Source organism: Festucalex cinctus, chromosome 17 (assembly GCF_051991245.1).
Source record: "Festucalex cinctus isolate MCC-2025b chromosome 17, RoL_Fcin_1.0, whole genome shotgun sequence".
Lineage (NCBI taxonomy): Eukaryota > Metazoa > Chordata > Actinopteri > Syngnathiformes > Syngnathidae > Festucalex > Festucalex cinctus.
Genome location: NC_135427.1, coordinates 13,728,658 through 13,754,801, shown reverse-complemented (window position 1 = coordinate 13,754,801; position 26,144 = coordinate 13,728,658). Strand labels below are relative to the sequence as shown.

General features: G+C 43.5%; 3 protein-coding genes across 9 annotated transcripts in view; 1 reads left to right on the top strand and 2 right to left on the bottom strand.

Annotated features, from left to right (window-relative positions):
* mazb (MYC-associated zinc finger protein b (purine-binding transcription factor)) overlaps positions 1 to 6,015 on the bottom strand; it is a 16,750-nt gene extending 10,735 nt beyond the window's left edge. For 4 of the 6 annotated variants that reach the window (XM_077502711.1, XM_077502716.1, XM_077502712.1 and 1 more), the window contains exon 1: positions 5,833 to 6,015. In XM_077502711.1, the coding sequence (XP_077358837.1) occupies positions 5,833 to 6,015 (183 nt within the window). Of the gene's footprint in view, positions 1 to 786; positions 1,602 to 5,832 lie in introns of those variants that run through there. The other 2 variants (XM_077502715.1, XM_077502714.1) reach the window with 2 other exon arrangements.
* Positions 867 to 4,406, top strand: LOC144004960 (tubulin alpha chain-like). Its single transcript, XM_077502718.1, has 4 exons — positions 867 to 1,716; positions 2,677 to 2,899; positions 3,015 to 3,163; positions 3,241 to 4,406. The coding sequence occupies exons 1-4, from the start codon at positions 1,714 to 1,716 to the stop codon at positions 4,216 to 4,218; spliced, it is 1,353 nt and encodes a 450-aa protein (XP_077358844.1). The 5' UTR covers positions 867 to 1,713; the 3' UTR covers positions 4,219 to 4,406.
* Positions 5,657 to 26,144, bottom strand: taok2b (TAO kinase 2b). Of its 2 annotated transcripts, XM_077502710.1 has the most exons (20): positions 25,574 to 26,144; positions 23,719 to 23,859; positions 23,104 to 23,175; positions 22,923 to 23,024; positions 22,777 to 22,822; positions 22,609 to 22,705; positions 22,409 to 22,522; positions 22,197 to 22,288; positions 22,020 to 22,113; positions 21,858 to 21,939; positions 21,609 to 21,776; positions 21,166 to 21,372; positions 20,715 to 20,932; positions 20,398 to 20,575; positions 19,388 to 19,516; positions 19,105 to 19,308; positions 17,422 to 17,661; positions 12,201 to 12,413; positions 11,947 to 12,129; positions 5,657 to 10,550 (listed from the first exon to the last, which is right to left on the bottom strand). In XM_077502710.1, the coding sequence occupies exons 2-20, from the start codon at positions 23,848 to 23,850 to the stop codon at positions 9,675 to 9,677; spliced, it is 3,447 nt and encodes a 1,148-aa protein (XP_077358836.1). In that variant the 5' UTR covers positions 23,851 to 23,859; positions 25,574 to 26,144; the 3' UTR covers positions 5,657 to 9,674. The 2 variants fall into 2 exon arrangements, with proteins under 2 accessions (XP_077358836.1, XP_077358835.1); XM_077502709.1 differs by lacking the exons at positions 5,657 to 10,550; positions 11,947 to 12,129; positions 12,201 to 12,413 and having other exon boundaries at positions 12,955 to 17,661.

The following is a 26,144-nucleotide window of genomic DNA, read 5'->3' as shown; positions in this document are numbered from 1 at the left end:
GGTGAATCAAAAGTGGAGATGTCACAGGGGGGACGTGATCAAGTTACATCAAAAATGGGCGCCGCAGTGAACGAGCGTCGGCCGTTACTAGACCGCACGCAAGGTCTTCTTTCTCCCTACAGACTCGGACCTTTTGGATTAATTACGAGAATCAGGCCTGCGCTAAAAATCACACCAACTCGGCAGCCCACGTCGGAATTGTACAATACTGCGTGAATAAAAGTCTCTTTTTTTTTTTTTTTCTTTTTTTTTGTAATACGGGAGACCGAATATGGGTTATAAGACACGTTATCTTGTCAGCCCGTCAGGTCATGCTTTGTTTTAATGAGTCGCTTAATGAGTCAATCTCTTGTTTTTGTTTCCGAGCTCGTCCGTTAGGCCACTCGGGTGTTTGTCGAAAGCCTCGTTGTCGGAGTCAAGCCGTGGCCCGGGCGAGCGGCGCTCTCGCCGGGCCGCGGCCCGTCGCCCCACCTCGGCCGCTCAGCCGCGAGGATGTCATCTTTCTTTTTTTATCGCCCGCTCTCCCTCCGCCCTCCCTGTGTCTTTCTTCCTTTTCTTTTTTAATTCCTCGTTCTTCTCCCCCTCCTCTCCTTTTCTCGCACCGCGCTATGTCCCCACTCGCGCGTTTTAAAGGGATAGGGCTTCCTCTTCGGAGCAACCCCCCTCTCTCACTTCCGTCTCCCGCGGCCTCGAGTCCGGTCGGTCCTCCCCGTCCTCGCGGTCCTCCTCCCCCACCCTTCCTTCCTTCTTTTCCCGGGCGTGTCGGCTCACACGAAATGCACTCACGGTTCGTTTTTCTCCTCCGTGCCAGCTGGATGGGACCGTAGGTCGGACTCAGACGGTTTTACCCCCGCGTCTCGGAACCAGCACCGCCGCCACGACTTTTTTTTTTTGTTTTTTTCATCAAACGACCGAGCCTCGGACCCGTCTTAAAGGGCGGTGCGCAGCGAGCCTTCTCGTCGGCCTGCAATAATGATGTCAGAGTCGGATATAGACGCTCACACAATGGAGGAGAAAAAGGCGCGGAACTGTGTCGCATTTTGCTAATCCCTCCGCGATGAGAAACGCGATTTTTCACATTTACAGACCCAAGGAAGAAAGCTAAACAGAAGTGTGACATAACAGACAAAATATTAGATACACACTAACACAATGTTATCCACCTGGGAGGAATTTTAAATTTCAACTTCCTTGCTAACCTCCATTTTAGAAGCACAAACCTCATAAACCTAGTATTTGAACATGGGTGTGTAGTTTTATATCCACGATCACTAGGTAGCTATTAGCTCATGGTTAATCACCATTTACAATAACCAATCATTATAGTCAAATGTGGTTAGTTTGGCAAATTAAAATATTCTTTTATGTACAACAAGCGACACTTTGGTTATATATCTTGCATTAGTTTACATTGGTGTGTCTAGTGAGTATGTAGTGATGGGAACATATACTATTTATCCATCTACGTCTCACTTCAACAAGAAGCACATTATGCCTAATCGGGTTTACACATTCACGAGGTACACGTGAATGGAGCATGACCAACGGTTCGCAGCAGGAAAAAAAACGGTCCGCTCGCGAGAAATTCAAACTTTTCGACTTTAGCCCCGCCCTCTTGCTACTCTATAAGTACCCCTTCCTCCTTTTTCCCCTCTTCAGTTCAGTTAACTTCTTCATCAGACTACTCGACGTCAGCGAAGAAAAACTACAAACATGGTCAGTGTGAAATTAATAATGACGCTAAATTGCTGATAATAAGAGGAATAATTTGCAAATGGTGTTGCTTATCACCGAGTGTTGTAAGAAAACGTGAAACTTCGTCGTTTGTTGGTTATTTTACAATACTAATTTCGATTTATTACTACACAGTCTGTGCTGTTCGGATTCTAAACCATGAAATTCTGCTCAGTTTAAAAAAAATAATAATTGGCGTTTTTGTTGGATGACTGCGTGGCTGCGCCCAGAAAAAAAAAAAAAAAAAGCAGCGTCTGCGTAGTTCAAACTGACTGGGAGGAAAGGGGTCGTTTACACCTAACAAAGGCCGCTCTTGTTGTTTTTAAATGTTTAATTCTTCTTTGGTGACTACTAAACTCGTTACGTATTTAAGCCTTCCTGTTAGCGCGCGGTGAAGCCGGAAGGTAATCCTCACCCCCCACACAGGGCCTCAAGCAGGCAGCGTCATCAGATAGCCGCGTGTCCTTGAACGCAACACAATGGCACAGGAAGCAAAAAAAAAAAAAAAAAAAAAAAAGTACCTAATACTCTGGATGACGAAACCAAGTAAAAAAAAAAAAAAGTAGTCTTCAAACGTTACTCGAGTACGTTTTCAGTGCTATAATAAATTTAAGTCAATTGTAAAACTTTGCTCAGAGTTCTTGTAGGCTGTAAATGAGTCACTTCGAAAACGTTGCTGTTCGGTCATGTGACTTCTCTGGTTGAATTTGATTGGTGGAATTGAATCACTACTGGTTACAGTGGATTGGATGAAACTGTCACGTGACGGCAAACGCTTTTTGTAAGAACCAAAATGGATCGTGTAAGCTGTATGTAATCATTAATTAAAAAAAAAAGTGATTTATTTAATAAATAAATGAATACATATTAAGTAACTACTGTTAACATTTATAATTTATCAAATAAAAACTGACTAATTGTCTGACACTTTTCCTCCTCTAGCGTGAATGTATTTCCATGCACGTGGGCCAGGCAGGCGCCCAGATGGGCAACGCCTGCTGGGAGCTGTACTGCCTGGAGCACGGCATCCAGCCCGACGGCCAGATGCCCAGCGACAAGACCATCGGTGGGGGCGACGACTCCTTCAACACCTTTTTTAGCGAGACCGGTGCCGGCAAGCATGTCCCCAGAGCGGTCTTCGTCGATTTGGAGCCGACCGTCATCGGTATCAACAACCCGTCACGACACCTGTTTTGCTCTGATCAGCCAATTGGAGGAAAAATGTTATCGTCTGGTCCTGAAATCTGATTGTCCCAAAATATTTTTTTGGTGGTCCGCAGATGAAATCCGCACGGGAATATACCGCCAGCTCTTTCATCCTGAGCAGCTGATCACGGGGAAGGAGGACGCGGCCAACAATTACGCTCGTGGTCACTACACGGTCGGGAAAGAGATCATCGACCTGGTCCTTGATAGAACTCGCAAACTGGTAAGTCTTTTTTTTTTTTTTTTTTTTTTTGTGGTCGGCCCACGCCGACTCTCAAGCTGCCATTTTTTTGTTTCCAGGCGGACCAGTGCACGGGCCTCCAAGGTTTCCTCATCTTCCACTCGTTCGGCGGCGGGACGGGCTCCGGCTTCACCTCGCTGCTGATGGAGCGCCTGTCGGTGGACTACGGCAAGAAGTCCAAGCTGGAGTTCGCCGTGTACCCGGCGCCGCAGGTGTCGACGGCGGTGGTGGAGCCGTACAACTCCATCCTGACCACGCACACCACGCTGGAGCACTCTGACTGCGCCTTCATGGTGGACAACGAGGCCATCTACGACATCTGCCGCCGCAACCTGGACATCGAGCGGCCCACCTACACCAACCTGAACCGGCTGATCGGCCAGATCGTGTCGTCCATCACCGCCTCGCTGCGCTTCGACGGCGCCCTCAACGTGGACCTGACGGAGTTCCAGACCAACCTGGTGCCGTACCCGCGCATCCACTTCCCGCTGGCCACCTACGCGCCCGTCATCTCGGCCGAGAAGGCCTACCACGAGCAGCTGTCTGTGGCCGACATCACCAACGCCTGCTTCGAGCCCACCAACCAGATGGTGAAGTGCGACCCGCGCCACGGCAAGTACATGGCCTGCTGCCTGCTGTACCGCGGCGACGTGGTGCCCAAGGACGTCAACTCGGCCATCAGCAACATCAAGACCAAGCGCTCCATCCAGTTCGTGGACTGGTGCCCCACCGGCTTCAAGGTGGGCATCAACTACCAGCCGCCCACCGTGGTGCCCGGCGGCGACCTGGCCAAGGTGCAGCGGGCCGTCTGCATGCTGAGCAACACCACCGCCATCGCCGAGGCCTGGGCCCGCCTGGACCACAAGTTCGACCTGATGTACGCCAAGCGCGCCTTCGTGCACTGGTACGTGGGCGAGGGCATGGAGGAGGGCGAGTTCTCAGAGGCCCGCGAAGACATGGCCGCCCTGGAGAAAGATTACGAGGAGGTGGGCACCGACAGCGTGGGGGATGACGACGAAGAGGGCGAAGAGTATTAAAGAGGCAAACGTTTCCTTGTTGTCCTGTTCCGTTAGGCCTGGTACACGCATGCAAAAAAGATCCTCTTCAAGTGTTTGGGGATCTGTCAGATCTCTTAAGAAAAGAAAAATCCTTGCATGTACCAGGCTGTAGTCTGTCTTGTCCTCTTTATATTTGTTTGTGCAAATAAATAAAATTCCTGTTCAGATCCACTGTCTTGTTTTTGAACAAAAACATGAAATTTTGAACCTACAACAGCTCAATAACTGAATAAAAGATCTGGGATAGACCGATTATTGGGCATTTTGAGGAATATATATTTTTGTCTTTCAAAATCTGCCAATAAAAGGTAAAGCTAAAGCCATTTTAATCTCAGGGAACTGTTGATTTAACTTTTCAGTTAACTTTATGAGATGCTGCTAACCCTGGGAACCTTCTAAACCGTTTGACAATAAAACAAATAATGAAAGTTTAAGGGGAGGGAAGCTATGGTATTTTAACCCATGGGCAGTATTGTGACCCGTTTTGGGCTTTTTGATGGTTCTGACCAAGTCATTTCAAAATAAGATGCGCTGCCTAGGGGTGTTTCCAGTCAACTTTTTAAGACTTACTGATAACCTTGGGAGTTGATTTTTATTTGTTTTTTTAGAACTTTAAAATTACTTCTTTTTTTTTTCTTTTTTTTTTTTGACCTACATTTTGAAATCCAGGAAATTATAAATGTTTTAAGACATTACAACAGTCATTTTTATTAAAAAAAAAAAGATGCCAATATTTACCTTTATTTTTCCCCATGAATAAACGATTAAATGATACATTTTTTAAATATCTGCTTAAAATATTAGCTATCAGCCTCGTTGACTACTAATAATCGGTGTCATATGACACACATATACATATATATATAATATAAATGTGGCATATCGTCACAGATTCATGGATACAAAAGTTGACCAGGAACTCCTAAACCGCCTGTAAGTCTGTGTTTTTTTTCTACATATAACATGGTGGCGTCAGTGTTAATGTTTCTGTAGTTAAAGCATGCTAGCTAAATATGTATAATATATGCCACAGGGAATTCAGGTATTGCCTTTAGCCGAGAGAGGGCGCTCTCCTCTCCGGAAAAGCCGGAAAAAAAAAAAACAAAGCGTAAAAAGAATCTGCAGATTGGCATTGAAAAATACATCATATACAAAGAAATATGGTTAAAGAAAATAGGGTTTTTTCAATGTTAGTATTTTATTTTTCGATACAACATTTTACAATGCCAATTCTTATTTTACAATGCCAATACTTGTTTCAATGCCAATGCAGCTTTTTCACAATGACAACTTTTTTTTTTTTTAATGCCAAATCTTATTGTGGCTCCATAGTGTCAGCCCTGATAATAAAAAAAAAACAACAAACAAACATCAGTCTATCTCTATAAAAGACTTCTAATTAAGAATTGTGTTAATATCAATTTATTATTTTTTATTTAAAGCACCCCATTTCATTCCCAACAAGTTCTTTTCCTCCCTCAACCCGGAATGCTTGATTGAAACATTCAAAAAGAAAACCTCCACACTGACAATTCGCCCGCTTCACACTGCCACACTTTCCCCACCAACACAAACAAGCATTTGCCAACTTGCCAGTCTTTGTTTCGATTCGGAGTCGTCTTTCCGCATGCATGCACCGAGATTCCAACTCAACTGAAGCTTTCCACGGGGAATTGTCTTGAGCTGGTGTTTCCGAGTCAAAACGAACAACGGCGCCGATGAAATGCCCCACTTCGGATTCCATTGAGGCCTCCTGGGAGGATTTTGGCCTACCATGTGAGGAGGGGAAATTTTTGGGCCTCGGCAGGGTCACCACACGTCAACAAGTGACGTCAACAAATGACTGATCTGCTTCCGTCACTGCCGCTAGCTCAGAAGCTAGCAAGCTAGCGGCTCAGTCGAGGACAACCCTGACCACACTCACATGTCCTCAAGTCATCCTGTGCTTTCTATATGTAGTCCTGAATCGAAGTAAAAACACTTAAAAAAAAATAAAAATAAAATAAATAAACAGCCTTTACATTCCAGTGGCCAATTGTACAAAAAAATCAGAGGAGGTCAGAGTTCACATGAGTCAACTTATGCTCGACTGTAGATACTGTTTACACTACTCGCAAAAATCTAATATTTTGTTTTGGGGTGACGTTCTACGGTGAACATAAAATGCAATTTAATAATTTGACCTTACCAAAACATTTCCTGGTTTAACTGGAAGAGTCACAGAAAGGCATACAAGTGGAGGTTCTTCGATTTTTTTTTATGGGTCAAACAACTTTTTCTTGTATAGTGCTTTTTAGGTTCACCCTATAAAGTCAAACCCCAAAAATATCAAAATTTCTGGGTGTAGTGTATATTAGGGGAGTTCCGATCAGTGTTTTATATTGACGATTTTCAATTTTAGAACTGCTTGCTAACAAATGAATCGGTCAGTTATCTTTTCAATTAATGTTAAAAAAAAATTCCATCCATTTAAAATACAAAAACCGTAGATTATTTCAAATTGACATAACTATGATTCAGTTTGCTCTGTAACGTGCAACTTTAAGTAAAGGGGGCGGGGCCTTGAGTTTGATCCAATTTTGTGATCGGCACTGATTGACACACTTTCTTTCCCAGGGAAAATGGCCGATCTTGATCGGTGGCTGATTGATTGGAGCACCACTAATATAAATACATAAATATGTTTTCCATTTTGTTTTGGTATCATTCCGACGGAAATGAGGCCATCAGAAGTTTTTCACGTTGCAAAGACGTTTTACTGCCCCCGATTAAAATTCGGCGCCAGTTTGAGAAGCCGTCACATGATTTTTTATTTATTTATTTATTTACCTGTACATACTTGAGGCTGTTCAAAGGCTTCCAGCGGACGATTACGATGCTCAACAAGTCAAAGCCGAGCTAAATCTAGCAAACGACCTCACGTGTGTCCGAATGACACCTGAAATCAAACAGAAAACGTATTCATGTATATGCAACAGGTTGTTGTCGTGTCTTGATTATTGTCTTAAAAAAAAAAAAAAAAAGTGGCATCATAACAAGACTTCACTGTTCAACACACGCACACATAAATCATTAACAATTATCAATAATCCCTTATTAATAACCGTTAACATCTCAACACAAACCATACCTGACAGATTTTTCTTCTTTTTTTTTGGAAATAGTGAGAACATGATACGACGACAGCTACAATCAGGTTTGCCTATGTTCATATCGACAACTCTAGAAAACGCGTTTGGAGTCGTTAGGCTCTCAAAATGTGAAATTCGACACTTATTTGAAATACAGTACCGTATATCAAAAGTACTCGTCGGCATCTGCGTTAACTCTATAAAACCGGCTTATAATATTCCACATAAATATGTACAATAAAAATCCCCAAAAATGTGTGGCGGTGAGACGGCTTACGTTACATTTCAAATGATGTTTGGTGACGCTTACGAATGTATTTATTTATTTATTTTGCACATCGAGCTCATGCACTGAAGTGACGCCTACACGTTAAGATACTCAATAAGTCATGTATGCCTGAATTATTCATATCACCTTCCTTATTTGTACACTGCTTCTTTCTCCGCTTTACAAACATTCAGGTTTGGTCATCAAATACAACATTTGGATGACATGACATCCCTTTAAGAAACCCTTAAAGGCCTTGGTGACGTTCCAAGCAACATTTGTTTGTTTGTTTTTTTAACCCTCACACTTAATACAAAAAAATGAACCAAACGTTAAATAACTACAGTTTTTTTTTTTTTTTTTAAATAGTCTCAAGTCTTATTTTGAATTAGCGGCGCTTATATATCTGGACACTACATACAAGTACAGTGTGTACACCAAAAAACAAACAAAGAAAAAAAAAAAAGTGGCTCTTGTCCTTTCCTGTGCTGTCTTCTTGGTTTCTCCATTCCAGCATAGAACATCATAGAAGAAGACACGGCTGCCAAATGTGCAGCTCATATAAGGAAGAGAGAAAAAGTTCTACAAAGTGTATATATATATATATATATAAAACACTATTTTGCTTGTTGTGTGGTGTTACATTCCTTTCTCAACTCTCCCACCCTGAGTGGCTAACGGGAGCTCACTAAAGCGGCCTGGCTTTGCCTCGTGTCCAGTTGCGCAAACGTTAGCATTAGCCTGTGTTAGCTACTGTCTTAAATCGGGCTAGCCTTCGACGGTTGTTCCCAAAAAATAATGACGTAGGTAAGATTGTGATGTACGGTGGTGCCTTGACATATGAATTGAATTTGTTCTATGATTATATCACTGCGATTATTTGCCGTTTTTCGCTAGCTCGTCTATGGAATTTTTGCGTTGTGTGTTAGCATGATGCTAGCAGACTTTACTGAGGCAAAGTTATGAGTCGTTTTAAATTCATAAACATATAACCGTGTTTATTTATTGTTTAGTTTGAAACAAACATTCATTGGGTGTCATAATCAACAGTTTGGAGCCTCAAATTTCAAGAACCGTTCACTATTTGCCAAACTGACACCAACTGGCGCTCGTATCTCAATTTTTTTTTCCGCAAGTTAAAGCAAGAAACCTGCCAAGTAACGCATTGTCTCAAAAACTTGCAAGTCAAGGCACCACTTTTTTACCATCAATTTTTTTGTATTTTTTAAAATAGAACAAAAGGGTCATATTACATGATTTACGTCCTATTTTTGTGAATAAGACTTTTTTTTTTTTAAGAGACTAAAGAAAAAGTCACCAATATTCTGTTTTTGTGCTCACGGCAATGCCACGTGAGGTATAAAAAAAAATAAAAATAAAAAATATATATATATTGCTTTGGCGCCATCTTGAGCCCAGGAAATGTTAAAGTGAGGGGAGGAGCCTCGTTTATTCAGGACATTGCCTTGTCTAAAAGAAAAAAAAAGTGCTTTGTTGCCATATTGTGTCATCTTTTGGCAATTCCAAAACTTTTTGGATGGGCATCTATTCCTCGCAATTTTTTTGGGGTATATACAGCTCTGTTAAGAATTGAGACCACTGTGAAATGATCAGTTTCAACAATTTACCTTTTTTTGAGTAAAATTACAATTTTTTGTTCTATTCTATAAACCACTGACATCTCCCAAATTCCAATTGTAAACATTTTACACCGAGACCAAACCCAAAAAGGAAAAATAACTGTACTTAATGATTCAATTAAAACATATTGCACATAAAAGTTAAATAAAAAAAATGTAACCAATTGGAAGTTAATTTAGGAAGTGATTCTTTCATGCACCACTAGAGGGAGCCTGCTTACTACTAGTGGTACTCATACAATACATTCAAGCTCACTGATTCTTTTTTTCGGTCTAATTGTTCCAGAGCTGTATATAGTGGAGATTAACTGTAGTCTCTATACACAAACAAACAAGTAACTATTTTAGTAATTTAAGTTTGGAAAATGAGAAAATGCACCCAAAACGTTTACGAACCTACGAGTAGGAGAGGTGCGAGCCGTTGGAGATGTGCGAGGTGACCGATGTGCTCCGGCTCAGGACGCCGTCGGGGCCGACCACGGCCCCGGGACCCCCGCCGGACGCCGTCCTCCTCAGAGGCTGGGGGCTGTTCCTCAGAGCCATCAGGCTGGGGGCGGCGCGAATGCCCCCGTAGACGCCCCCCTGCGAGGACGAGGACGAAGACGAGGAGGACGACGGGCCGGAGACGGATGGCGGGGCCGGCGGGGGCGGAGGTAGCATGGCCAGGGACTGGGAGGAGGAACGCGAGGGCAGGTGGTGGGAAAAGGGCAAGGGCAGCGGGTGAACCAGATCTCCGCCGACCCCTCGCACTCCGGGCCAGTCCCGCTCCTTCTCCCGCTCGCGGTCCCGCTCCCGATCCCGCTCCCGCTCCCGTTCGCGGTACAACTGCGGCGTGCTCTGGTGGTGGTAGTGCTGCGGGAGATGGTGGCGCTGGTGGTGGGAGGAAGACGAGGAGGACGACGACGAAGAGGAGGAGTGGGGCGAGTGGTGCGCCTCCCTCCCCATGGCCAGGGCCAACGCCAGGTGCGAGGACGAGGAGTCGCCGCGTCGCTCGCCTCGTTCGCCGCCGCTGTTGTGGCTGCGTCGCGACGGCTGCGGCGGCGCGCCCGCCCCGTGGCTCCAGTGGCTGGCGGCGCGGGGGGTCTGCGGCGGCGGCGGCGGCGCGTTGGGGTAACCCTGCTTGGAGTAGGCGTCGCCCGCCAGGGACATGCCGCTGAAGCCCAGGCGTAAACTCTCCGAGTCGAAGGACTCGATCTCGCTGGCCTGACGCTCCAGGAGAGTGCGGATGCGCTCGGAGCGCTCGTTCTGGAGCGACAGCATCTCCTCCTCGATCTGAGGACACCAGAGGGCAACCGTGACGCCGTGGAAGTCGAATTAAGTCTTAACCTTAAAGAAAGACCCATGCTGGTGACATCATTTTTCCAAATTCTTGTTCAAAGGTCCGAGAGCCATAAGTGATGCAATAAATAACAAGTGGAGTGCAATAAAAGAATAAACTAGTTCCTTCTGTACCAGAACGGGTTTCCTCAGACATATTGGAACGGCTCCCTGATGGGAAAATGAAGCTTCATGAAGCACTTGTGATATTTTTTGACTCCTCTAGATGGTGCTCTTGACTCCAAGATAAAAGGCTGCATCTTAAACCAAGAGTGCTATCTAGAGGAGTAAAAAAATATCACAAGTGTTTCATGATGCTTCATTTGTCCATCACTGCCCACAGTGTGGGGGAAGAGGTGGAGCTCTACAAGACTTCAAGCGCTAAAGTGAATGTAATAGTTTTAAAGCTATTTGCGACACTTTAAATTGGGAATAACATTTAATTCACACTGAAGCAACCCCCATCACTCCTGGCTGTTTTACTAGAATTAGACTGATTTTGCAAGGCCCACAGAATATTGTGTACTATTACTACAAAAATATGGAACCTACCAAAAGACAGATTAGAATCTCTTCTTTCATCAGGAAAAAACGTTTATTTCTATCTGTTTCCGTTTTGTAGCAATTAGCATTAGAATATATCTAAGTTTGATCAATATTCACATTGCTGGTGAAAACAGTCAAAAAGAGCTTGTTGCAACATGACTGATCTCTTATACTCTGCTGCCACCTGCTGGCCGTTTACTATAATAACTACCATTGCTTTAAGCCGCCTCTTCTTCTGTTTCAATGCCTTCTGTCTGCTCTTGCAGGAAAAACAAAACAAAACAAAAAAAAACCCAAATACGTATAATTACGTTTTTGGGAGTGAAGTACAAAGTATTACAATACGTATTTACACATTTTGGGTTTGAATGAGTAAAGTTTTCAAGCTGTTTTCAACACTTTAAATTGGTAATAATAACACTTAAAATAACTGACGTGGGGACAGGCTAATAGTATCAATTTGTAAAGGACAAAAGAGAAATTGTCCATGTTTGGACATTCGAAGGTTTCCGCCCAACAGTGACCATTTTCAAGTCATTAGTAAGTACTGGTAAGTCCTCAGAATTGCCGATATTTGGCCCAAGTTGTGAAGACAGTGACCAGGAAGTAGCCTGGTACCTTTTACTAGTTTAGGACGTAAAGTTATCACCGCTATGACAGACAGCTTTCGTCATGACAAGAAAAGGAGATATGAAACATGTTTGGCTAGGCTATATTTAACGTAACATTTCTATTTCTATTTTTTTTTTTTTTTTTTTTTTAAAGCTACATGACATAATGGTGAAAATGTCAACAAAGCCCTGACCCTCTGCTCCAGCAGTGCGCGCCGGATGGAGACCCTCTGCTCCAGGTCCTTGACCTCCCTCTCGTGCTGCGTGTCCGTGTGGATCTTGATCTTGCTCTGGTAGGCGTTGAGCAGCTCCAGCTCCTGCTGCAGTTGCATGCGCAGCACCTTGTACTCGGCCTCCTGCGTCTCGTCCAATCGCAGCTAACGAGGGAGACAAGCAAGCTCGTTATCAAACGAAAACGAGATTTTCCGGCGTCCCCGGCCCGACTCACAGCCTGCGTGGACAGCATGTCGTTGATGGAGTGGTCGTACTGCTCGGCCAGGATGGCCAGCTTCCGCGTCTGCTCATCCTTCAGGCGCTTCAGCATGGCCTTGTGGTCCGATTTGGGCGTGTTCTCCAGGAGGTGGTTCCGAAGGGCCTTGTACTGGCGGGTCTGGATCTTGCACGTGTCCTGGAACTGCCGCTTGATCTGCAGCTCTTTGGACTGCGGGAAAGAGGGAGGGAGAGGGAGACAGGAAGAGATCCAGGTCCAGCGCACATCAGGGTTCATGGGGATGGATCACCATATCGCCATGGTCCCGTTGTGTTTTTATAAATTCCAATTTGATAACAATAGATCGTTCCAAATGAGTGTGAAATACGAAATGACGTGTAAAATTATCTTAATATAAATTAGTGTACATGATGGCTGTTGCTTTCTCTACAAAAATCAAAATTGAGTTTATTTTACTCATATTTAGTATTTTATTTCCAATTAATTTAAATTAAAAAATGTAATATGAAAATTTAATGTAATGGTTTTTACTTTTACAAAAAAAGGTTGCATGTGTTTTAAAACTATTGAAAATGTTAAGCGTATGCAAAATGGTTCATTTTTACATTGTAAAAATTTTATTTTCTTAAAAAAAAAAAAAAAAGACGTAAAATTTAAAATAAATTTTCATGTTGCAAATTAAATAAAAGTGATAAACAAATGCAATCAATGTTCAGTGGGCAGGATTAAATTAGAAAGTGTTACATATATATATTTTTTTTTTTTTCTAGTAAAGATGACAAACTATAGTATAGTTTGTCTTTAACCATAAAAATAGAAAAAATGTCATTACATAAATCACACAAAACTAGTTTGCAAATTGGTAAATGTATTAAGGGCCTTGACACATGAACAAAAAACAAAAAAAAGTGACCATGATGACAAAACGGCTGGTATTGGGGGAAGAACATAAATGACAAACAAAGGGAACTGAAATCATAAAAACAAACAAAGACAATGTGTTCAACACAGCTGAATTTATTTTTGGTGTAAAGAAAAATATGACATTTTTTTTAAAGCATGTGAGCAACACAGCCAAATGTGAATAAATAGAACAAGAGGCTGCCAAACAACGCAGTATTGTTCTTTAAAAATAATAAAAATAAAATACTGCTTCAATTAGGTATAAAAGTCGAAGTGATGTGTCATCCGCACAATACAAACACGTAAACATACACGGAGGAACAGGGGACAACTCAAAACACAAATGGAAATCAATGGCAAATAACTTAGTCAAATTAAATATGATGTGAAAAAAAAAAAAAAAAAAAAAAAAAAAAAAAAAAGCAAATCTCAAACTGTTTCCCCTGAGGGAGTTTTGCTTAAAAAAAACAAAAAACAAAAAAATCTATATCCTATACTGCTAAGGTGTCCCCACTAACGTGCATGACACATTTGAACTTCTTTTGAAACGCACCCTGTTGCACCGTAAACTTGAAATTAAGCGCCTTCATTTCAATTACAGTGAACCAATGCATATTTGCCATTCAAAATTTGACAATTCCTCTTTTTTTTTTGTATGCTCTTAGTGCCAAGGAACTGTTGACATGAGTTGAGATTTATCAAAACAAAAGTAGTCCGTGGCCGCCATCTTGTGGCACCTATCGGCAATAACATAACTTTTAAAGACCCTGTGAAGTGAAAAGCAACAAGTCTTGTAAATTTGACACCACATGGAAGAAGTTTTTACATTTCCCCCCCATTCCGTCCTTCTCATAGTGACGTGCGCAAATTCACTGTGAACTATGAGGCGCTCTAATGTGGCCACACCAGCCGAAAGCCCCAGCGCACAGGCTGGCAGTCAAGTTGTGCTTTATAAACAAACAAATTCCTTTCCTTGCTCTTTCCACAAGCCTCTGTAATATGTGCGCACTCCGGCAACGACGAAGCACTCTTTAGATGCATGAACAGGGTGAACTGCACATTTTTAGCCAGGTTCTAAACAGCCGCAAAATCAACCCAACACTAGTACCAGTAATGCGTACTAAATAGTTGCTGGCCTTGTACATTTTGATTAATTATCTTCAAACCGGAAAACAAATCTGAATTCACTTGATAGGGTCTTTTAAAGGAGGGTGTCGGTTCCTCACAGATTTTCTCCATCACAAATAGCTGCGGTTCACTGAATTTGGTTGTTTGTTTTGGTTCGACTTAATGGACGTTTGTTATTAATCTTTGGAAAAAATGACACAAAATCACTTTCACGTCAGACGTCATCTAATTTCACATTCAAGAATTTTCAGTCTTTGGACGCAATCTTCTGCGCAAAAGATTGTCAACATGGCTTCATATAATAACATCTTAATACTATAGTTCAAATATGTTCTGTTATAGACTTCACTTAAATGTCTCCATATAATATTTTAAGGCTTTTGTGCAAATATTTAAAAGGCACTCAACGGCTTCATGTGACGACTAAGAACGCATCTAACTGTTTACATGGTAAAACTGAACAAGATTATTGCATCAACGGCAATAAAAACTCAAATTGGACTCAAATAGTATCTGATATGTTGCACACTAGATTTGACGGTGACGTTTATTGCACGTTAATGCTAGCTAGTGTTTGCTGTTCACGGAAACGAACTTTGTTGTCCGCGTTTAACACCCGTCATTATTTGTTCCAAGTATAAAGTTAAAACACCAAAATAAGGGGGGAAAAAATTGCACAGACACGGTTATAAAAACTTCAACTTGTCTTACAAATTAAGAACAAAAAATAAAGGTGAGAAACTTTTACAAAAAGCAAAATAAATGATTAATGTGGCAGCCTCCAGGCTGGGAGGGGCGGGCATGGAAGCAGTCGAATTCTTTCTTTCAGTTATAAAAAAAAAAATCTCAATACATAAAAGGCTAATTTTGTTATTTTTAAATTTTTTCATTGAAAAAAAATAAAACATAAAAAGCTCGATCTTTTCAGACGATTACAAATAATACGTTTGTTTTTTATATACTGAGAGTGCTGGCGAACAAGCTAACGTAGCTTAACGACATAACTTTGACCATTTAAATACTTTTTTTTTTTATGGGATACTTGACTCATTGAACCATTTTCACCAGTGAAAAGTTAATATTTTGTCCAGAATTAATTTGATAACTTCATTATTTTTCATGTACAATTAATCCCTTTAAAAACTTTTTTTTTTTCCTCTCTTGCTGTCGACTGAAGATGACATCACCTGTGCTGAGGAAGTAGGTAATGACCAATCATGGTTCGCCTGTTTTCTGAGGTTGGTCAGCGAACTGTGACCTGAGTGGTCGTTACCGATTTCCTCAGCACAGGTGATGTCATCTTCAGTTGACAGCAAGTAGAAGAATTACTTTTTAAAAGGTATTAATTGTACGTAAAAAATAATGAAGTTACCACATTAATTATAGACAAAATATTAACTTTTTACTGTTGAAAATGGCTCAATGAGTCAAGTAACCCTTTAAAAACAAACCATTCTTCATTTTTTGTGTGTCTCAAATTAAAAAGATGGAACGACCTGCAATTATCACCCACGTGGGCACGCATCTGACTTAAGCGCCGCCTATTTTTTTTTTTCTGCTCTCATCTCCACGGCCGAACCTTCCCCCTGACAAACCTCCCCGAGGATGTCCTCCTCAGACCGCACTCCCACCGGGTATCGTCGCGGAGTATCCTCTCGCGCTCCTCCCTCCGCCGCCTCTCCCTCTCCCGCCTCAGTCTCTCCCTCAGCCTGGCTTCCCTCACCTCGCGGGGCAGAAGTCGAGGCAGCCTACTGGGGCGCCGCTTCTTGAAAACCCCGACTCGGCTCAACCACAGACGAACGCCGCCCGGGAGCTTTTGGACCAGCCGCCCGACTAAACCGAGCATGAGTGAGTTGGCCAGGTCGGCGAGGACCCCCAGCGGGCGCCGGACGAACCGCTTCGCCCACAGGACGGCCCGCGCCGGCTGGGAAGCCCGCCTCCCGCGAGCTCGCTGATGCGAGGGGAGGCTCTTGAGGGGGACGGGGATTTTGGATCCCCGCACCCCCCAGTTGCGCCCCGCTTTGGGAAACATCTCATAGAGGCTGCGCTCGGCCACGCCGCCCAGTAGCGACTGGCAGGCGGCGAAGAGCGGCGGCGGCAGGCGGAAAAGGGCGCGCATGCACAGCCGGTTGACTTTGCGGGGGGCGCGGCGGAGGAGGCGGCGCGCCGGCCGCACCACCAGCACCACCAGCAGGTAGAGCGACAGGAAGAGCGAGGGCGAGCTCAGGAAGGACGCCGAGACCAAAATCATGGGGACGTAGTACAACCCCAAGCTGAGCGACAGCCCCAGACTCATCAGGCCGCTGGCCCAGCGGCTGAGCGACAGGTAGGAGGAGAAGGAGAGCGAGAAGCAGGAGCGCAGGAGGAGGTAGGAGAAGAAGTGGGCCAGGAGGGCCAACTCGGCGGAGAGGAGGAGGGAGCCGAGCGAGGGCGGCGGCGGCGAGCGGCGCAGGGACAGGAGGAAGACGCACAGGAGGAGCAAGGTGAGGTCGGAGGGCCGGGCGGCGGCCCACAGCGACAGCAGCAGGCACGCCGAGTGAGAGAGGAGCCACGGGAGGGAGGAGGGAGGTGGGGGAGGGGGGCCGGGGGCGGCCTCCGGCTCCTCGGGGACGTCGGGGAAGTAGAACTCGGACAGGTCGTCACGCTCGTGTCGCGATTCGCGAGACGGCGAGGGGATGAGCTCGGACGGGCAGCCGTCAGCCACGCCTCTTCTTTCTTCCTCCTCCTCCTCCTCCTCCTCGTCCCACCGAACGCCTTCCACCTCCCTCGCCTCCTCCCAGCACTCATCACACTCTCGGTTCATGTCATGCGTCAAAACTTCTGTCTCATCTTGCCAGCTCTCCCTCCCAAATTTGGTGCTCGAGTCATCCTCGTCTCTACTCGAACGTTCATCCTGCTCTCGGAATTCTGCACCGCTTCCCTCGGCATCCCACTCAACCCCTTTGACCTGCGACCTCTTTGGTTTCATAGCATCATCATGTAAATATTCCGTGCCCTGATTAATCGCATCTCCGAGCATCTCTTTAGTCACAATTTGGTTTTCTAACCCATCGTGGTCTCCGCTCGGGTTCTCTATCTCCCGACACTCATCCTCGCGCACACATTCGGCGGCTTTTCCATCCTCCTCCCTCGTCTCCATCGTTTCTAAGTGGGCCTCCTCTCCCGCCCGGCTCTGGCGGTCACTCACTTTGAGGCTCTTGGGCTGCTGCCGGACCTCCACGGCGTGCTTCTGCCGCAGCTCCTGCTCGCGCCGCTTGTTGTACTCCATCTGGTTCGTGAGCTCCGTCTGGTGCTGGGTGCGGATCAGCTCGGCCCGGGTGCGCTGCACCAGGCTCAGCTGGCGGAACTCCAGCTCCTGCGTGGACTCGTGGTGGCGCAGCAGCATGGCGCACTCCAGGTCCTTCAGCGTCTGCTTCTTGTTCAGCTCCTGGTGAATGGTGTTGATTTCGTCAACAGAAAGTAAACAACAAATAATTTCGGCGACACACATTTTTTACCGGACTAAAACTAGATTAGACTACTAGACTAATGCTGCATTCAAGGATGGTATCCGAGTTGTTTTCTCCCAGTTCAGACCTAAAAGTGTTTGAGGCGAAAGTAAACAACCAAAATGGTGGTAGTGGTAAATTGTTTTTTATTTTGGTTCTTAAAACCCATTTTGACCTCCGGCAAACTTAGCTTCTCTTAATTTTGCTTCATTTATTGTTTTTATCTTATTTTATAATAATTCCATACAGTTCATTAGTTCACCGTATACCTTAATGAAGGGAGATAGCGGCATACTGTCACGTACGTTGCGTTATGTCAACTATTTATGAATGAAGAAAGCTATCTAGTTTTATACTCAAGTAAATTGTGTTTACCATTCACTGTCTGTTTCCAAAGGGGAAACCGTTTTAGAGTGACGTCACTTGTCCATTGGTTAAGTCAGGGTCCCCCCACCCCCCACCCCGGAAAAGTCCAACTTCCGACCATCCTCGAATGCAGCATAAAACCCTCATTAATAAACAATAACTCAGACTAAAATCAGTATGCATTTCGTCAACTAATGAAGAAAATGTACTTCACTAAATAAAAACTGGACCAAAATTTATGGACATTTTAGTTCATAAACAAAAACAAGATGAAAACTATATGATTTTGTAATATCTTGTCTATGCTAATCTGTCACTGTCATGTGACACTCAGTGACACACACACATTCAAATCTACAGCTTGTGAGTGTAACATGCACAAACACATGGGACTGACGGGAGGTGGATTCACGATGAACGGTTACAAAAAAAGTCAATTATAGTTATAATGTAACATTAATCTAACGGCTATAAAACTAAAATGTTCCAACAATAATGTTAATCTGACGGCTAATTTACTAGCTCACAGCATGAGCCATAGTAGCCACTTGTTGATATATACTGTAATTGTGTGTCAAGTTGCCTTGCATTAAAAAATAAAATAAAAATAAAAATAAAATATGTGAAATAGTTTTAAACCTGAAATTTTCAACGTTATCTGCTGACAGAAAACATACAAGGGTAAAATGATTGTCCTAACTAAAACATTGTCAATTGTTGACGAAAACTACCCAAATTAAATACATTTTCTTGGACTAAAATACTAGATTTATAGTCGACTAAAAATGGACTAAATAAAAATGGGATGACGTTTAGTCGTTTACTAATTATGTTAAAAACAGGGGTGATTGAAACTGGACAAAAACAGACTAAATTTAAAAATGTCTGATAAAATTTACACTACTTGTGGATGGACAACGGCAAGCCCAGGGAACGGATACGCAACTTGCAAAAAAAAATAAAAAAAATAAAATAAAATAAAAAAAAAAAAAAAAAAAATTCCTTCAAGCTGTTACCTCTCGGAGGAGATCCTGCTCCAGGTTGTGGCGCGCCAGCAGCATCTTCCTCTTGTACTGGCGACTCTGGAGCTCGTAATACTGCCTCTGCCTCCTCAGCAGACCCGATTCCTCCTCTGCCTGGAGCTGCTGCAGACACTCCTTCTGGTGCACCAGCCACTCCTGCTTCTCCCGCTTTGGCGTCGACTGGTTCTCGTTCAGCTCCTTGAGTCACACAAGTACGAATTAAGATGAAGTTGTTGGGTTTACGCTCCCAGAAATTATCTAAAATCAAGTGCTGTACCTCCTTGAGCTGCTCTTTGCGTTGTCGATACTGTCGTTTCTGCGACTCCAGCAGGCTTGTCAATTCCTTCTTTTGCTGGCCCAGTATGTGTTGCTGGAACTTCTTCTCCTCAGCCAGGACTCCCTTCGTCTGAGGGGGAACAAAAAAAAAAATCAATTTCACATACAATTTGATCAAAATCAATTTGCAAATGAGGCTTCTTATGTCATGTAATGACAAAATTTCTATTTTTATGGTTAACAAAGGCCAACTACACCATAATTTGTCCTCTTTGCTTTAACAATTTAAATGAAAATGTAATATTAGTGGCATATATCTTTTTTTTCTTATTTGTTGACCCCCCCCAAAAAAATTGTCACATTAAAATGTATTTAAATTTTACCTTGTCAAATAACCGTTTTTTAAAATTATTTTTTTTAATGTTGAACATGCATTTAGCATTTTCAATAGTTTAAAAACATTAAAAAACAAAAACAAAAAACAATATACTTGTGATTAGGGATGTGATATGACGATATCCAAACACCACGATACAATATTACGATATTAAGGCCACTATAAGATAATTATCACAATATTGTGGGGAGGTTGCTTATACAAAAAAAAGGTCACAATCCTGTAAAAAAAAACAAAACAAAAAAAAACAAAACAAAAAAAAACAAAAACAAAAAAAACATTGTGCTTTTGTACAATAAACATCCTACAATCTCTAATAAGACTTAAGACTCGGTTCACAAGCACATTACGTGGCACATGCGCCTTCATCTGTCAATTTGCGTGGATTTTAAACATAAGGGCCAAAACATGCCTTGTGAAAATTAAACTGCACTAAAAAACTAGCCACCAGAGCGTCCTAGAACTGCACACATGGAAATCAACCTGATTTTTTTTTTTTTAACTGATGTGCTGCTTTTATTATCGTGACATGACCACAACGATATATTGTGGCAGCTTTAATATCGCGATATTGCCATTATCGTTACATCCCTACTTGTGATATAACCTCTCACCTCCTTGTCCATGATAGCTGAGTGCTTCTTGCACAATTTTTCACCCTCCATAGAGAAGCTGTTCCTCTGGTTCTCCAGTTCCTTGTCCAGCCTCAGCTGGTGTTCGTCCATCTCTGCCTTCAGCTTGTTTTCAAGACCCATCAACTGTTTCTGGTGCTGCCGACGCATTCGCTTATACCTGCACGGACCGAAAACAAGTATTGGAGCAAACACCAGCAACTTTAGAGGCTAGAGAGTCATAGTGTAATTCCGATTTTTGGACGCCGGGGTTTCCGTTCGACCTCACAAAGTGCTGTTTTTACATTTTGTGGCTTTACCCAGACATCTGCTCCCTCAGGGCCGACCCCTGCTCGTGTTCTTGGATCTGGCGGGTGACGAGCGAGGCGGTCCGTATGGTGGCGAAATGGTCACGGCCTCGGCGGCGCCTGCCCCCTCCTCCGCCCCCTCCTCCTGCCCCACCTCCGCCGGCAGATGAGGCATCTCGTTGCAAGTCCACTTCCGGCTGGTAGGGGTCGTCATAGATGTTATCGTGGCTCTGCAGAGGATGACAACAGCGGACAGGTTAAGGTCAGTTTCAATAGTAGGGCTGAGACATTTTTTTCCCTTGTATCTTTTCTTCCTGATCTCCTTCCTTTCGTATGTGTTGCAATGACTTGACTTTTCCTGTAGGTGGTGCAATTTTACATCTGTCTGAGCATGCCAAACAGCAATGGGACTCAATTCAGACATATTGCACGCCAAAGAGTAATAAACATGGCCGGGACTGACCAGCGGCTTGTGCAGGACGGAGCTGTTGGAGGTGACGGTGTGCTCGCCCTCCTGCATCATGGCCATCTCGCCGCTGTCGTCCGAGCCGTCCGCCAGGCTGTTGACTGAGCTGCTTTGGGAACTGGCGCTGATGGACATGGACGGGAGCGAGTGGGAGCTTTCCATGCTGTTGACCGTGCCCGTGCGCAGCATGTACTGCTCCACGTCCTGAGAAGATGCAGTCCAATTATTTTAGGAAGGGAGTGTTGATGAAGGAAATCATTTTAACCCGTTCACTGCCATTGACGGCTAAACACGTCAAATATAAATTTATCCTATGCTGGCAGGGAATGAGTTAAAGATTCATTCATTCCTTTATTTAACCAGGTAAGAAATTCATTGAGATTATTGCAGATGCTTGGGTTCCTCTTTTGATTGTAGCGAAGAGTTAAGAGAGAAGGTACCTCTTCTTCATCAGCTCCTTCTGGCGCAGGCCCGTTGTGCGCCTCGTGGAAAAGGATTTTCTTCATCTTCCTGTACTGGAGGTTGTCCAGCTCGCGGACGGCGTCCTTGGTGCGTGCAATGAGGTCCATCACGCTGGTCATGGGACGCTCTCTGCACAGGAAATGGTGCTGGACGGGAAAAAAGTAAAAACGGAGGGGCTCCAATTAGCATACAAAGTGCCGGATGATGAGCTCCGTGTGGGCGTGCACCTTGAGCAGCACATCCGAGGTAGGTCTGTCCTGGGCGATCTTCTGCAAGCACGAGTCCACAAAATTGCGGAAATAATCTGACCTAACAAACAAAGTTGGGATTTGAAGAAGACGATCAGACGTGATCATTTAGCTGCCAAAAAAATAAAAAATAAATCTCACCAGTGATTGGACTGCAACACGGGGCTCTCATTCTGTGCGATGTGGTATAAGGCACTCATAGCATTCATATTGAACAGAGGAGGCTTCCTTTCCGCTACACAGGGACAAATCGCAACACAGATGACAAAAACAACATAAATCGGGGTCCTGAGCACTTTTTTTGCATCCACTTCTTACCCAACTCTATGCAGGTGATGCCAAGTGACCACACATCCACCTTTCCATCGTATTGACCCTCATCCATGGCCAGGATCACCTCGGGTGCCATCCTGAGTGGAGGAACCAAAACAAACATTTGACGATCACTTGCTTTGCCAACACGCATTCATCCTCAACGGACCACAAGAGGACATCATTATTTTTATTATTTTTTTGTTTTTACATCCTACCAGTACGGTGTTCCGACAAAAGAGTTGGCCGGGGCCACGATGGAGGCCGAACCAAAGTCGCCCAGTTTGACCTGACCAGGCTCTGTGAGCAAGATGTTTCCTGCTTTCACATCCCTGAATGGAAGCATACGAGAAAATGACAGCTCAGCACAACAGTGGTGATTGACAGTGATGATGAAATTCATTCAAAAGTAGCATACCTATGAATCATGTTGTGAGAGTGAAGATAGACAAGTCCCTGTAGTGCACCATGGGTAATAGCAGCTATTTCCACTTCTTGGAGGGGCTTCTTATGGACTATGTGAAGAGATGTCACAAAATATGAAGGCAAAAGTAGTGTAACCAAGAGTTGTTTTTTTCCTTCTTACCTTCCAAAAGGTCAGAAGCTGAACCCAAGCAGTACTCCATCACCAGCTGCAAGAAACACAACGTGTGAGTGCGTGATGCTATTTATGGCTCATAAAGAGCACCATTTACAACTTTCACACTTCCACATCTGTTTGATAGCACTTACCCATGCCGTGTGCTCCCGCAAGTAGCAGCCGTGGTACTCGACCGTGTTGGGGTGGCGCAGTTTCTGGAGGAACTTCACTTCTTTGATGATATCTTGCCATTTCTGAAACACAACCAGAGTGCGGCGGGTGAGCCAGCAAGGGCCGACAGATGAGAGTGATTGATGGTCGTTGACTGTTAACCTCATTGGACTGCTTGCCGCTGTAGGACATCTTCTTGATGGCCACCACCTCATTGGTGCGGATGTCATGGGCCTAATAACGAAACAGATGATTACATAAATGTGAGGTTTGCACCTTAAGTCATCTTTTACTTCCAACAAGTGTTACATGCAACATCGCGATGATGCAGATTCCAGTTATTGGCAGGATAAAATGAAGATAACTGATTAATCAGCCAATTAATAAAAAAAAATGAATTAAATATAAAAGAATGTTCTGAAATGTTTTAATCTTTGATGTTGTAATGTGGTGGGGGAAACAAGGCTGAATTTTGCAAGTTTTCAAAGAGCTCATATGATTAATCGTTAGGCCCGAGAGTTAACATTTCACCAACATTACATCAGACACTAGGAAAAAAATCTCCATAATTAAAATCAGATCTTCAGTTATCAGTCTATGCTGTTGATTCATTCATTCGTCACTTCTCAGCTTCCACTTAACACTTGTAGTGCCATCTTTTGGACAAAAATGCTGCTGCTGATTTAGATGGTGACAAATGTTTAAAGTAACCTTGATAAGTAAAATAAAGAAAAAAAATATCCTGCAAATGTTTATCTGGCTACTAACGGAACTCACAAAGTACACAGCCCCAAAGCTCCCATGTCCGATCTCCCTAAGGTCGGTGAAGAGCTTCTCAGGATCCTCCCTGCAGAAGAGCTCAGCCACCTCCGGGTCCTTCAGGCTCCCGGCCCGCACACTCGATGGCATGACCAGCGCCTGGCCAACAGGATTGGAGGGACACAACGCGGTGAGCGTGGTCAGGAAAGATACCTGACAACATTGTAAAATGGCTATCAAAGTTATTAGCACTAAATATTAAAATGTGTTAATAATTACTATTGTACTCACCTATCTCTAAAACAATACACACAAATCAATCAATCCGGTTTTTACCAAAGTCCAGAGTGAAAATAAAGTACATGGTACATTCAGATGACATATTGGCATATTCTTAATGATCACCTAATGACATGGAAATGAACAGACATCAAACAAGAAAGCTTTTGAGCTGTTAATGAGGAAGCTGGTTGTTTGTTCCCTTTGAAGCAGACATTTCAATTTTGCAACCAAGCCTAAAGCAAGCACTCAGCTCGATTATAACGGGAAGCTGTCCATCCATGGCGATGTCACTTCCAGATAAATGCTGCACACGCACTGTCAAGCTCATACAAAAACACACCAATCACCGCAATATGATCCATCTATCTTCTAGACTGATTTTCCTTATTCACGGGTGAACTGAGGCAATCTTTCAGTTTAAGCAAGACAGATGTGCGCTATGAGGATGTAAGCAACCATTCACGGCACGCTCACATTCACACCTAGGCCAAAGACAATTAAGAGTTTTCAATTAACCTAACATGCATTTATTTTTAGTATAAGTGTTAAATGTGAGAGGAAGCTGGAGGACTCATTCTGTATTTAAAACAACATAAATTTGGCTGAGTAAAGTCCACAAACACACAATTCAAAAAGCCATAGCCAGCTAACAATTGAATAGCCTAGATATTTTTTTTTTTTATAAAGTAGAATACTATATAGTGCTATTTTTCTTATTTAAAAAAAATACATTTTCGTGCTTTATGGGAAGAATGGAACACTTTTTTTTTTTTTAAACATATATAGATTATGCAAACTCCACATAGCAAGAGCAGAGGAGGCATTAGGTTAAAACGGAAACATTGTGTTACACAAAGCCATATTGCACCTTGGGTTTTGTTGCACATAAATATTGCACGAGTGACACTGATAGCGATTTTTATGGCCTTTACTCTTAAAAGACTTTAAATACTAAAGGGCCAGTGTAAAAAAAAAATTTCCATTGGGGGAAAAAAAAACAGACTTTCACAATGAGAAACAACAGACAAATTAATGCTGACATTGCTGGTGCTAAGCATTTTGACACATGCAGTTATCTGCACATCTACATTTTGACACAAATGTTTTAATTTAAGTCTCAGCATTCTTCTCTTATACATTTAAAAGTCAGCAACAGGGGGTGGTTTTCTTCTTTATGTTTGACAACGCCCTCTTTATCAAGATATTTTCCATGACCCTTCAAAAACAAAAAGGTGCATGTTTCTGCGGGAATCTGTGCAAATGTGGTGGAAACACAGACAGTTCAAGTGGTTCAAGCCTTCCCTGAATACTGTTATAAATGTCATTAAAAAATACATACAATATGGCAAGCTCACTTTGATCCTTGATTAAATTACATTTTATTAGACAAGGGTCACAATTGAAAATTTTGTAGCACCTGTAAGCAAAATTAGCATTTTTATATATTTTCATTTAGTTTATATCCGGGCACCTGAAGAAGTCATCAATGTCAGGTTAAAAACTGTATTTTCTCTTGCTGCCAAACATATCTTTTTTTTTTTTTTTTTACAGTGAAAAAAGGTAAATGTTCTGTTTTTTCAGCGTTTCTTACCGTGGCTTTTGGGATCCACTGTAGCTAGCCAAAGCTAGCTAACTGGCCTGGCTGTAAAAATGTAGGTCTCACTCCCCTTTTTCTCCCCCCCCCCCCAGCGCTGCTGCAGTCTACTCAGCGCGAGCAAACTGCATTCTGCCTGTCGACGCCGTGACTCAAACTGGTCGCCATCCCGACGCTGCCGGTGAATATCGGACAGAATATTGCAGGCGACATGAGTGAAAAGTGGCCGGTCGAGTGCTCTATTGACAGCTAACTGGCTGTCAAGCTAACCGAGCTAGCGGGGGGGGAAAGAGCGACCGCTATCTCAATCACACGCTAATTAGCGGCGGCGGTAGTTAGCGATTATAGCGACACTGGGAGCCGAATTGGCGAGTCCGCATTGTGGGATGATGTCATAAATCCCCGCGGAGGCGCTCCATGCTCCGCTGGGCGCTGTCACAAGGTTTAGGGGCTTTCTTCCGCTCTTCGCGTTCTCCCCATTTAAATCGACATTGGTTTTTGTTCAGTACTCCGTGATGGCGGAGGAGCGGGTGGGAGAGGAAAGGAAAACGGAAGTGGTCTTCTTCGT

Bases quoted from the DNA above. Each gene is read 5' to 3' on its own strand.
- LOC144004960 (XM_077502718.1), top strand. The intron at 2,900-3,014 runs GTATCAACAACC...GGTGGTCCGCAG, and splicing joins TTTGGAGCCGACCGTCATCG to ATGAAATCCGCACGGGAATA. The intron at 3,164-3,240 runs GTAAGTCTTTTT...TTTTGTTTCCAG, and splicing joins TTGATAGAACTCGCAAACTG to GCGGACCAGTGCACGGGCCT.
- taok2b (XM_077502709.1), bottom strand. From the start codon at position 23,850: ATGCCATCGAGTGTGCGGGCCGGGAGCCTGAAGGACCCGGAGGTGGCT. The intron at 22,289-22,408 runs GTAGGATGTAAA...TCCTCCACTCAG, and splicing joins TTTGTCGGAACACCGTACTG to GATGGCACCCGAGGTGATCC. The intron at 22,114-22,196 runs GTAAGAAGTGGA...GTCCCTGTGTAG, and splicing joins CATCACCTGCATAGAGTTGG to CGGAAAGGAAGCCTCCTCTG.